General features: G+C 33.1%; 1 protein-coding gene across 1 annotated transcript in view; it reads right to left on the reverse strand.

Annotated features, from left to right (window-relative positions):
• Nucleotides 1-1,836: 1,836 nt before the first annotated feature.
• LOC139900132 (uncharacterized) overlaps nucleotides 1,837-14,076 on the reverse strand; it is a 45,841-nt gene continuing 33,601 nt past the window's right edge. The window contains exons 2-6 of the mRNA XM_071882932.1: nucleotides 4,748-6,094; nucleotides 4,426-4,435; nucleotides 4,135-4,327; nucleotides 3,966-3,981; nucleotides 1,837-3,779 (exon numbers count right to left, since the gene is read on the reverse strand). Coding sequence (XP_071739033.1) covers nucleotides 1,837-3,779; nucleotides 3,966-3,981; nucleotides 4,135-4,327; nucleotides 4,426-4,435; nucleotides 4,748-6,094 — 3,509 coding nt within the window. The remainder of the gene's footprint in view (nucleotides 3,780-3,965; nucleotides 3,982-4,134; nucleotides 4,328-4,425; nucleotides 4,436-4,747; nucleotides 6,095-14,076) is intronic.

Consider the following 14,076-nt stretch of genomic DNA (forward strand, 5'->3'; position numbering starts at 1 on the left):
ATGGAGCTGGGCGGAGTGCTGGGCTGAACCTGGGCGGCCTCCGTGCCATCGGCGCCCAGGCTGGACGGCTGTGGGCGGAGGACCTGGGCGAACCGTTGGGACCTGCCTAACTATTTATTTGTGTCATATGCAGGTGCACAAAGTTAGCGTTGAATGGTGGTTTTTCAGTGCATTTGAAGGTGTTTGATGAAATGTCTTAGACAAAAAGGGTAACATGGTATGATTTCTGTTATACATGGCTTTTTTTGCGTTGACACTACAATTTTTTATTGAACTAATGGTGTGTTGTCAATTGAATCTTCAACGCCCCTTGATGCAACTATTAATGTTGCGTAGGTGGGAAAAGAGGTTTTTTTGTCCAAAATGTAGGCAGGGAGATTAGTAACACAAACTACATATAGCTAGAGCTCGAGTAGTAAATGATTCTTTTATGATTGATGAAGTATCTCTACAAATGCAGAAGATTTAAGTTTTTCTCATGGGTTTTTGGATAACTACTGCTTAATGTGAATGTATGTACTGATTGTTTGTTCTATGTTCTTAGATATATATTTTTTTTTTTTTGCCTAATGTAAGTAATACTTTTTACGGAGTCTTTTAGTTCTAATGATCTATTGTCACCTTCACCGATTTTTTTTTATTTAGCACTAAACTGTTGTCGATTCAAGAAAGCATAAATTCGATTATGCATCAAAATCGGAGGATACCGAAAGCCATCCTGTAGACTTTGTTCCAGAGAGTTGACCCGTTTAGTTTAAAGGTAATACTATCTATAGTTTTTTGTGCTGCTTAACTTAACTGTTGTACTACTATCTTGATACATCTTCCCTTTGAAGCGTTTTTGACCTATTGTATCTTACTTATGTAATTGTTATACTTGATAACCATATAAGGTAATCGTATGAGTATATAGTTTGGAGATGAAACTTTATTAGAGTAGTTGTGGAATTTGGTACTTAAACATAATTGCATGTTTTGTAGCTGTTATCATAGAAATTTTAAATATAATTGGTAGTTATTTTATTTTTTAAATGTTCAAGTTCAATGGGTGAATTAAGTGCAAGATACGATACAAATACATCTTTCAAACTGAAAGTTAGAAGCATCATTTGTTCCATAACTTTCTTCTTGGTTGCACTGTATCTTACTTTTTCTGGAGCTGTTGTCAATGGGTAACACTTATGTACGTCAATGTCATGGTCTTTTGGGAACGAACACGAGAGTTTTGTATATGTCAAAAATATGAATTAATCACCAACAAGTATACTCAGATGTATACAACAATCGAAACCAGAAACAATAACAATCAAAACTCTTGAATCAATAACAGTTTTACAAACTAGTGTTCATCAACTCAATGAACAACAAAACCAGAAACCCTAAGTGAATCAATCAAAGATTACAGAGAGAATAATATTGAGTGTGTATATGTAAAAATTAGAGAAAGTTAAATCTTTCTCAACCCTAAACCGGCTTATATCAAAAAATCACAACCGACCCTTTTACAACTTTATAAAAAAGACAGAAAGGACCCTGAACTTAATCTAATATAATAAATGACATAAATGGCCCTTGAAGTAATGATAACTAAACCCAACTGTGTCCTGTCGTTGTATAAGTACAATTTTGCCCCCATACTAGGTATGCTGACTACTTTTGACTTATACTCGATTCACAAAGGATTTAGCTCTTCAACATCTTCTTAACTCAACTTGATCTTGACTTTAGACAGCATCACAAGTCTTGAACAAAACCTGCAACACTAATCACACACTAAGTAAAAAACATAAAGAGAAGGGAAATTAGATTGTGTCATTTTAACACCCCTCCTCAAATCTAATTCCCAAAACAATCTTTTAACCCAAGTTGACTGCACATTTTATAATGTTCTTTTGTACACAAACCTTTTGTAAAAATATCTGCAATATTAACTGCAGATTCAACTTTCTTTGTTTTTAAAACACCTTTATTAATCTTTTCTCTTACAAAATGCAAGTCAATTTCAAAGTGTTTAGTTTTCTCATGGAAAACTGGATTTGTAGCAATTTTAATTGCTGCAGAGTTATCAATATAAGTTTGAACAGGAATGTTGCAGTTTATATCAAAGTCTTTGAGTAATTTCAACAACCAGATGATGTCACAGGTGGCATCTGCAAGAGCTCTGTACTCAGCCTCTGCAGATGACCTTGAGATAGTGCTTTGTTTCTTGCTTTTCCATGTAACAAGTGATCCATTTAGGAACACACAAAAACCAGTCACAGATTTCATAGCCATAACTCTTTTACCCCAATCAGAATCCACATAACAAGTAAGATCAGTTTCATTCTTGTCACACTTTCTTATACTTATACCTTTACCTGGTGCAGACTTAAGGTATCTTAAGATTCTCAAAGCACACTTCAGATGTGAAACCCTAGGAGCATGCATATATTGACTTAAGACATGAACAGAATATGATATGTCATGCCTAGTTAAGGTTAAGTAGATTAGTTTACCAACTAATCTTTGATACTCAGTGATGTTATTTAAAGGTAAGTCTTTCTTATCATCATCACTAAAGGTCAGGTTTGGTTCAATGGGAGTATAGATTGGTTTACAGTTTAACAAACCAAACTCAGACAACAAATCAAGAGTATACTTTCTTTGAGATAAGTTTATACAATTTTCTTCTTTAATAACCTCAATTCCCAAAAAATATTTAAGAACACCAAGATCTTTAATTTGAAACTTAGTTTTTAAAAAACTTTTAAAGTTACTAATTTCAGACACATTATTTCCAGTTATGACAATATCATCAACATACACAAGAATAGCAATGAAGATATTATTTTCAGACTTTATATATAATGAATAATCATTAATACTTTGTCTGAAACCATTCTCAATTAAAGCAGAGGTAAGTTTTTCATTCCACTTTCTAGGAGCTTGTTTTAATCCATAAAGTGATCTTTTTAATTTACAGACTCTTTTATCATTTTCATTATAATAACCTAAAGGAAGAGTCATATAAACACTTTCATCAAGATCACCATATAAAAAAGCATTATTTATGTCAAGTTGATAAAGATCCCAGTTATTCTGAACTGCAATATTTATCATACATCTGACAGTGGCCATTTTAACAACAGGAGAGAATGTTTCATCAAAATCAATACCTTCTCTTTGATTATAACCCTTGGAAACTAGCCTGGCTTTAAACCTATCAACCTCACCATTAGACTTATATTTTATCTTATAAACCCATTTATTTCCTATAGGTTTTCTTCCTATAGGTAACTCAGTTAACTCCCAAGTATCATTTTTAAACAGAGCTTCCATTTCAGAATTCATTGCATCAACCCATTGTTTAGATTTACAGGCCTCCCAATATGTGGTGGGTTCAACAATTTTATTTAAGTTTGAAGACAGACAAAACATGTCCTTTGACAACTTAGAATAATTGACAAAATTATTAATGTCATACTTAACTTTATTATTTAGAATATAATCATTAAATTTTTTTGGCATGGTAGTGTTCCTTTGAGATTTTCTAATAGAGTGTTGAAAAGTATAAGTTGGAACTTCTTGGTTTTGAACAACAGTGCCCTCAGGGTTTGAGTTATCATCATTAAGAGTTGCTGTAGGACTTGGTGACCTGGCATTCACATTTGAATCATCTGAACTTGATGAATCATTTGTGTCATCCATAGGCATTGAGTCACTACTGCCATCACTTTGATGTTCATTGTCTTCCCCTTCATCATTGGGACTTTGAGTACTTTGATTGTCATTTTCATATTCTTAAAAAAAAAATCATTTGACTGAAACTTTTATTTGACTGCAGACTATCTTTTTTAACTTTGAAAGGAAAAACATTTTCATAAAATTTTACATCCCTTGAAATAAACACACTTTTACTTTCTAAACTATATAACTTGTAACCCTTTTTAACAGAAGAATACCCTAGAAAAACACATTTTTCAGACCTTTCAGAAAACTTATCTGAATTATTTAAAACAGTTGAAAAAGCACGACAATCAAAAACCCTTAAATGGAAAAGATTAGGAATTCTATTATATATAATCTCAAAGGGACATTTTTCATTTAGCAAAGAAGAAGGAGTCCTGTTAATTAAATAAACAGCAGTTAAAATACATTCATCCCAGAACTTAATAGGAATCCCCCTTGAAATATAAGAGCTCTTGCAACATTAAGCAAGTGCCTATGTTTCCTTTCAACCAACCCATTTTGTTGAGCAGTATAAGCACATGATGTCTGGTGAACTATACCATTTTTTAAGATGAAATCATTAACTTTGGAATTTACAAACTCTGTATCATTATCAGACCTAACACATTTAATTGATTTATTAAATTGATTTTTAAGAAGATAAAACAGATTTTCTAAACTACCAAACACTTCATCTTTTGATTTAAGAAGATATACCCAAACAGCTCTAGTAAAATCATCCACAATGGTTAAAAAAATATTTATAACCTTTATAACTTTGAACTCTGTATGGACCCCAGACATCAAGATGAACTAATTCTCCCAACTCAGATATTTTATGACAACTATTTTCAAAAGATTCTCTTATTTGTTTTGTCTTATGACAAATATCACAAGGTTTTTTGATCATTTGCTTACTAAAAAACAGACTTTGTTTCAAACACATTAGGGCATGTTCAGCTGGGTGACCCAACATACAATGCCACAAATCAATAGAATTTTTTATCAAACTTAGTTATGTTGGAACTACCAACAATACCTTTATCATTTTCAGTTAAGTAATATAAACCACCACACTGACTACCAGTCACAAGGGTCTTCTTGGACACCAAGTCGTGGATATAACAAGCATCATTATCAAAACCAACAAACAGTTTATTATCCCTGACCAAACAGAACACAGACAATAAATTCACACAGTAGTCTGGAACCACCAAGACATCTTTTAAAACAATTTCATTTGAAATTCTTAAATTCCCAATTTTATTAACTTTAGCTTTAGTACCATTAGGATGTGACACAGTTAGATTTAAATCACTCACATCAGTGTAAGACTCAAAATTTTTAGTTGAATTAGTCATATGTTGGTTGGCTCCAGAATCAATGATCCATCCATAATGTATGTTGTCTGTGTTATCACTAATCATGTTGTTTTTGTAAAAAATTTCAAAGTTGGTGTTAAAAAAGACATTAAAGTTTTCAAAATTACCTGACATATTGGAAACACCAGGTTTGACACCACCTTTATCATCCAGTAAGCTTAACAACTTCATTATTTGATCATTACTTAAAGAAATAGGAGTAGAGGAACTGCTCCCACAATTCTCATTATTAGCTTTACTTGAATTACCCCTAAAATTATTTGAAGTACCAAATTTTTTTTTCTTTAGATTGTTAGGGTAACCAATAACTTCAAAACACTTATCAACAGTATGATTTGTCATCCCACACTTAGTACATTTTAAATTTCCAGTTCTAGTAGGATAACCAACAACTTCAAAACACTTATCAATAGTATGATTAGTTCTGCCACACTTACTACATTTTAATTCTTTATATTGAGTATTAGTATTAGATTTAAAAGAATTAGTGTAGAAAGCAGATGACTCAGCATTCTTTTTTCCATTTAAATTTGATTTTCTATGAGATTCTTCTCTTGAAATAATTGAGAATGCAGTGTTCACTGAGGGCAGTGGATCTCTAGTTAGAATATTACTTCTAATAGGCTGATAAATATCATCAAGACCCATTAGAAATTGCATTAATTTTATTAAACTAGTGTGATCTTTAAAAGCTTTTGATGATGTAAGGTCACAACTAGAAAGTTGCACCATTGTGTCATATTGTTTCCAAAGTGAATTAAGATTATGATAATAGTTTGAAACAGAACTACCACCTTGAGTTATAGAATTCAACTTTTGATAAAGATTAAAGATCACATATCCATCTATTTTATCACATGTTTCTTTCAATTCTTTCCAAACATCTGCTGCAATTTTAGAATAAATTTGACCATTATATAACTCTTCAGTCATAGAACCAAGAATCCAAGGCAAAACAACAGCATTACATCTATCCCACTGGACTGCAAGTGTGACGCCCCGTACTAAATCATCATGTACGGATCATCATCAACAGGATCATTACAAGGTTAAGTACTATATGCGTTTTCAAAACAGAGTTTGCATTCATTAATAAAAGTGACGTCATAACATACGTCGAATGTTTTACAATCCAAAAGTATACTTCACTAAGTAGAAGCATTACATAAGTGTACGTGACCCCAATGGTCATTACATAACATAGTTTCAAAAGTAAATAAGTTTGAATGCAAGATAAGTAGTCATACGATAACAACTCTAGACAGCGGGTTCTACAGCACGACTAGTAAGATAGCGGAAGCGACTTCAAGCACCTGAGAAATACATGCTTAAAAAGGTCAACACAAAGGTTGGTGAGCTATAATTTAAGTATAACAGTAATGTAAGTAGGCCACGAGATTTCAGTGCTACAACGAGCGTTCAAAAGTATGTAAAAGTATATGCTTAACCGTGGGCACTCGATAACTAACTTAACGTTTAATGTACCCCCTTAAAGTGCACTTGGCAAGTGCGTATAACCTCGAAGTATTAAACACCCGTTAAATGCTAGCGCTACTAGCCCGAGTGGGGATGTCAAACCCTATGGATCCATATCTAAGATTCGCGTTCACGGTTCAAAAACCAATGATTAAACGTTACCGAGCTAAAGGGAATGTTTCTGCCGTTGTATAACCCACACATATATAATGTTTAAGTACTCGTGCCTAGTATGTAAAACATAAAATCCACATGTATTCTCAGTTCCCAAAATAAGTTAAAGTAAAAAGGGAATGCTATAACTCACAATGATAGTAGTAGCGGTAAAGTAGTAGTCGGGAAAGGTGTGCAAGTAACGGTCCGAATGTCCTCAACCTAAGTCAAATAGTACTAAGTCAGTAAGTCGTCTCAAAAGGTTTATAAGTATGTAATTAAGGTCATAAGGGTCATCATCAATCATCATTAAACAAAAGGTAACAAGTAAGGTTCGTTTATGAAAGTAGTTTAAAACAAAGGCTGACTTGGATCAGTCACCACGGCCTCTACCCTTACTGAATTAAGGTGAGACCAGTGGCCATGGCTACCTCTATGAGTCCCTTAAGTGTGGTAAAATTTACAGAAGCAAACTCGTCTTGGTTTGACCGTGGCGACGGTCTAAGTGCGAGTAGGTCAGAAATTTCTGCACAACGTTAAAGGACATAGTGACGATCGAAGGGCCATAAATCCTAAACCGTAATTCGGATTAAGACGAGTCCTATATGAAAAGTTATCTACACAAACTGAGCTATCTGAAAATCAAGGTTACAGTAGCCCAGGTGTACTGGTCTGTTACAGAAACCAGAAAAACAGAAACTGTACACAGAAATCAGAAAAGCAATTGGACATAGTGACGCTCGGAGGGCCGTGGACTCTAAACCGTAACTCGGATTAAGACGAGTCTTATATGAAAAGTTATCTACTCGAAAAGTTCTATCTAAAAATCAAGGTTAGAACAGCCCAGGTCTACTGGTCTGTTCCAGAAGCATCAGGTCAGTAGGTTTTGGACAGAACAGTGAGTTTTTAAGGGTTCCGGTGGTCTTGGTGCTTGATGTTCATCATGGCTCTCATCCTTGATGCATATAGCTTCAAGTGTACAACTCATTGATGTATCTACATCATCTTAACCAAGTCTTGACCATCATAACCCATGTGCAAGTCTAAGACATGAAGCACAACTCACTTAAGAGTTGTATGATGTTTGATGAACCAAAGTTTCATCAAGGTCTTAGATCTAACACATACATCAACTTTAAAACTAGTAATAATCTACAAACTTGAAAATAAACTTGAGTACACAATATCTTAGGTTGTAGAGCTTAGTTCTTAGTAGATCTTGAAGATCCTTGTTTCAAAAGTATAGATCTAGTACTTAAGTTAAATCAACACAAGTTAGAGAGTTTAAAGTGTTGTTCTTGAACTAACAAGTTAGATCCAAGAAATATAAGATCAAGATTAACTAGTAATCATGACCAAGGTTACATGTAAGTAAAAATAAAGTAAATACAACTAGTTACAAAGTAAATAAGAACTTTACAAATTGGTTTTTACTTCTTAAAGAGATGCTAAGCCAAAGCTTAGATCTAGGAATATAAGTAAACTTATGAACAAGTTCATGAACACTAAGAAGGATCACAACCAAGTGTTAGATCCATGATACTTGCACCAAAGTGTAAGCTCTTGTTGGTTTCATGTTCTTGTTCAAGTGTGTAGTAAACATACAAAATAAAGAAAATGAATGATAAGCCTAAACCAACCATGAAGGTGGTATTCTAGTAACATACAACAAACAAGAACACAAGTAACAATACGAAGATTATAAACTTTAAATCTTGAAAACAAGTAAAGTAGAACCATAAGTTATGAAAGAACTTAGATTCTTTGTTCTTGACTTCCTTAAACATAATGGAAGTAGCAAGATTACATGAAGATACAACTACTAAGTTTGATCTTTAACAAAGACAAGTAACAATTACAAACAACAAGTAGTAAACAAGAAAAGATGATGATGATCTAGAGTGGCTCTAGGCCACGGTTTTGCAAGAAAGAAAGAAAGAGGAGAAGTCTCATACAATTACAAGTTTGGAGAGAAAAAAAAAGAGAGAAAGTTGAGAGAGTTTGTGTGTGTGTGAATTGGAATGAAAATGCAAGTAAACAAGTGATATGGAAAAGAGAAAATGAACTCCCTTGAAGCCTTGGAAGTGGACGGCATTTTGAACAAATAAGGGAGGTCAAAATGTTATTTTCTTGCATGGGAGGGATGTGTGAGCTCAAATGGGTAATAAGTTAAAATGTGGCTTGCATGCTTGAGACATCTTTGTCTCCTAATTAGCTTAAGTAACCTTGATTATTTCTAATGTGATACTAGCTTAATAGAATGGGCTTACAAGTCCATTTAAGTGTAGGGTGGGCTTACCTAGCCCAAGTCTAATAATTAAAGGCCCAAGTTTAATTAAAGATGCAATTTAATTAATTAAAGCCCAAGTAATTAATCACTAACCTTGATTAATTAAAATGATTAATAATAAATAATCATGAATGTAAATAATATTCTAAAAATATTATTCGCGCAGTTTCGTGTGTCGCAGAGACGTTTCGGGCTCTTAAAAGTCAAGTACGGCAATCAAGGCAACATGTAAATGTCATTATATACATTCGTTTAAACACGCGTATTAATAATAGTAATTATTAATAAATAAATGTTGGAAAATCCAGGGTCGTTACATTACCCACCTGTTAAAGAAAATTTCGTCCCGAAATTTAAGCTGGAGTAGATGGAGGAGTCGGGAAGAGATGAGGATATTTCCGCATCATTTGATCCTCTCGTTCCCAAGTAAACTCAGGTCCTCGTTTGGCATTCCATCGTACTCGTACAATCGGAATCTTGTTGTGTTTCAAAGTTTTGATCTCACGATCCATAATCTCAACTGGTTCCTCCACAAAGTGGAGTTTGTCATCAATAGTAAGTTCTTCCAATGGTATGATGAGTTCGGGTGCAGCAAGACACTTCTTCAAGTTTGACACATGGAAGGTAGGATGAACTGAGCTCAATTGTGCTGGTAGATCCAAACGGTATGCAACTGGTCCAACACGTTCCAAGATCTCGAAAGGACCAATGTATCGTGGGTTCAACTTTCCACGTTTTCCAAAACGGATCACACCTTTCCAAGGTGCAACCTTCAACATTACACGATCACCAACATTAAATTCAAAGTCCTTACGTTTAAGATCGGCATAACTCTTTTGGCGATCACGGGCAGTCTTAAGTCTAGCTTGGATTTGAGCAATCTTCTCCGTGGTTTCGTGGACTACCTCGGGTCCGGTGATTTGCTTTTCGCCTACTTCGGCCCAACAAATAGGAGATCGGCACTTACGACCATACAATGCTTCAAAAGGTGCAGCATTAATGCTTGAGTGATAACTGTTGTTGTACGAGAATTCGGCGAGTGGCAAATGCCTTTCCCAGGCCTTTCCAAAATCAATGACACATGCACGCAGCATGTCCTCCAAGGTCTGAATCGTTCGTTCACTTTGCCCGTCAGTCTGAGGATGATAAGCAGTACTCATGTCAAGACGAGTTCACATGGCTTCTTGCAAAGAACGCCAAAATCTGGAAGCAAAACGGGGATCGCGATCGGAGATGATTGATAAAGGTACACCATGACGAGATACAACCTCTTTGATGTACAGCTGAGCAAGTCTTTCCATTGTATCAGTTTCCTTCATCGCTAGGAAGTGTGCAGATTTGGTGAGGCGGTCAACAATAACCCAAATAGTATCGCATCCGCCCACCGTCTTTGGCAGCTTAGTAATGAAATCCATTGTGATCCTTTCCCACTTCCATTGTGGGATTTCCGGTTGTTGAAGTAACCCAGAAGGTCTCTGTAACGACCCGGAAATTTCCGACCAAATTTAAACCTTAAACTCTATATGTTTCCGACACGATAAGCAAAAACCCTAATGTTGAGTCTAGAAAGTTTGAAACTATATTCGGATAATTAATTACCCTTTTTACCATTCCCGACGATTCACGAACCACTATTTGGAATTAGATACATATATATATGAATATATGAAAATATAATAATAAATTAATATGTAATTAGAAATATATATATATAAAGTTATATAAGGATACAAATACAGAATATATATATATATATATATATATATATATATATATATATATATATATATATATATATATATATGTAATTAAAAAATGATTAAAAGTATTATGTATTATATAGCTATTAAATATTACATAATTAATAAATTGTAAGGTAATGAGTGTAATTATAATTTAATTCTAATTAATATATTATTAATAGTATATCTAAATATTATGTTACGAAATTTGATACATATGAATTGTTATGATACTATCATTGTTATAATTATCCTTGTTAATATCATTATTAATATAATTATAATAATTTTTATTTGTATTAAATATTATTATTATCACCTTATCATTATTATTTTTTTTTTCTTTTATCTTTATTATTAATATTAGTATTATTTGATGTTATTAAATATTTCTATCAATAAAACTAGTATTAATTATATTGTTACTATTGGTGTATTTAATATGTAATTTGTTAATATTATTAATCAGATAAATAAATTATAAGATATGGATATAAAATCTTTTTAAATCGCCTAATCTGTATCACATATAATATCTGTATTATTTCCTTTCTATTCTTGATTGGCAATTTGTCGATTCCTGCTTTCTTTCACAAACAAAAATTAGATATGTATCATATCAGGTTTTATTTTTATTCGATATATTCCCTTTCTGCTTTTTAAAAGCTTTGTTTGTTACCCTTTGGTTTGATTAAAACCGTGATACCCTCACAAGATACAAACAACGATCTGGTTATTCAACTCTTCATCAAATATCACTCATAACAGTTAATTAAAGATCGATTTTTTTTTTTATAAAGAAAATGGGTTACCGGCTCTGTTTGTGTTCGTCATATCAAAAGGGTACAAATTCGAAATAAATTTTAAAATGTGTAAATTCAATTGTGTTTGTAATCGTCTATGAAAACTACCTTCAAACTTTGAACCTTCAATTTCTTGTATCAAATGAGAATTTCGAAGTTAAAGAAAAGTTTTAAAAAGACAAAGGTTTACTGTTTCAATCAAATTAAGGTTGCAGATGTTATTTCAGTTGAAATTAACGAATCACAAAGATTCAATGAAGGAATTGAAACACTTTTTATTTTATAATCATTGTCCATAAGTGTCTGAAATTCAAAAACCATGTTTGGGTCGTTCTTCGTGTTCATCGAGTTACTACGGCTGTTTATAAATAAAATTGTCCCTGTTATTGCAAAACAACTTCGATGAATCAATTCTGTTTCTGTGGTAGAACCTAAAGCAATTAGTTAAACTGGTGGTGATAATCGATTTTGGTGATTTGTCGTTCCTGGGTTTGAGACTAAGAAGATGAATCACTTTTAGAGATACGGGTTATAAACTTTAGTTTGGGTTTTAAAACAGATTAAGCAAGTCAGAGTAGATGGTTAAGGGAAGGTGTCGAGTTTCAATAGGTCGCGAGTTCGATTCTAGGCGGGGACGTATTTTTTTTTAAAATTTAACAGCATCTTTCTTAGGTTGCTAGTTGGGTTTGATAATGGTTGGGCTGCTTCCTCAGTTGGGCCGAGACCCAACATAATTACAGTTGGGCTATGCAATTAAAATGGAATACGGGTTATAAAATATACGATTGAGTTTAAAACAGTTAAAATGGTTTAGTGGAGTGGTAAGGGTGTGTTTGGTTAAGCGAGGGGTCGGCGGTTCGAATCCTGTCTCAGGCAGTTTATTCCTTTTTGTTCCTAAGGTATATATTTATTATTATTATTGTTATTATTATTATTATTATTATTATTATTTTTATCATTTTATTCTTATTATGAATATTAATATTAATGTTATTATTAAAAGTATAATTATTATTGTAACAAAAGTATTTTTTTTAATAAAATTGATATAATAGGTATTAAAATCGAAAGTTAATATTTTTTTTGGTATCATTATTATTAAATTAGTTCTCTTAATAACAATTATTGAATATTAAAGATAATTCTAAACACATTAGTTTTTTTTTAACAAAATAGGTATTTTAATATATACATTGTTATAATTCTATAAATATTAATCATTTTTTTAAATAAATACATAAAATTAAATATATATAAATACATAATTAATGATATATATATGTAAATATGTTCGATTTCGATGATATGTGTTAATATATACATATGATATAGGTTCGTGAATCCGAGGCCAACCTTATACGTGTTCAATGATGTTATATGTATTTTTACTACAAAATACATTAGGTGAGTATATAGTCCCTTTTTAAACTTTAAATATTTTTGGGCTGAGAATACATGCGCTATTTTTATAAATGATTTACGTTATGGACACAAGTGACTAAAATTACGTTCTACATGGGTTTGAATCAAAAATCCCCTAGCTTGGTAACTTTAACTATTGGTTTATGAACTGGTAGGCGCGAATCCTAAAGATAGATCTATCGGGTTTTACACCCCCACCCAGATGTTGTTCTAGTAAACTAGAAGAACGGGTGTTTAGTACTTCGAGGTTAACGGAACGCACTTGATTCGGTGCACATATTATATAACTCAGGGGTACACACTCTTGTTAAGGCTAGTTACCGGGTGCCCATTACTTGGAATGCTTTTCATACACTTGCGAGTGTATTATATTTTTATATATGAAATCTTGTGGTCCATAGTTATTATTCTGCTAGCATCAAACCTATATATCTCACCAACTTTATGTTGACTTTTTAAAGCATGCTATTCTCAGGTACAAATTGAGTCTTCCGCTGTACATTTGCTCATGTTAAGAACATTATTTGGAGTCGATCATCGCGATGGAATCAACTGTTGAAGACTTCGTCCGGGAGGATAAGGTCGAGGTCTTTACAGGTGGTATCAGAGCGTTGGTCTTAGCGAACCAGGTCTCCCATTAGTGTGTCTAACTGGTAGTTGTTAGGATACATTAGTGAGTCTGGACTTCGACCATGTTTACATGTCAAAAGTTTTGCTTATTATATCTAGTCGGAAACCATCTGCTTATCATCCTTAGGGAATTGTCTGCTTATCATTCTTTAGTCTAGACACGTCTTACTGCATTTAGTGCATCGATAGTGTATAGACAAAAATTCATATCCTAGCGCATCTGTAGACTTGCCTGACATATTACGAAATCTTTGGTATTATACATAGATATTCTATATATCTAGAATATCGTCCGACATCCGAAAATCATTTCACATCCAAGATCCTTTCCATTCACCAAATTGTCCCCTTGGCGATGAACCAGAATCACTTACCGGCTCATCACGATTACATACTATCCTATATTTTGGAATCTTATTCATTCGCTCGCTTCAACCGTCAATCATCCTGTAGTACTAAAAGGAGTTAAC

The sequence above is a fragment of the Rutidosis leptorrhynchoides genome, chromosome 3 (assembly GCF_046630445.1).
Source record: "Rutidosis leptorrhynchoides isolate AG116_Rl617_1_P2 chromosome 3, CSIRO_AGI_Rlap_v1, whole genome shotgun sequence".
In the NCBI taxonomy this organism is placed as follows: Eukaryota; Viridiplantae; Streptophyta; class Magnoliopsida; order Asterales; family Asteraceae; genus Rutidosis; species Rutidosis leptorrhynchoides.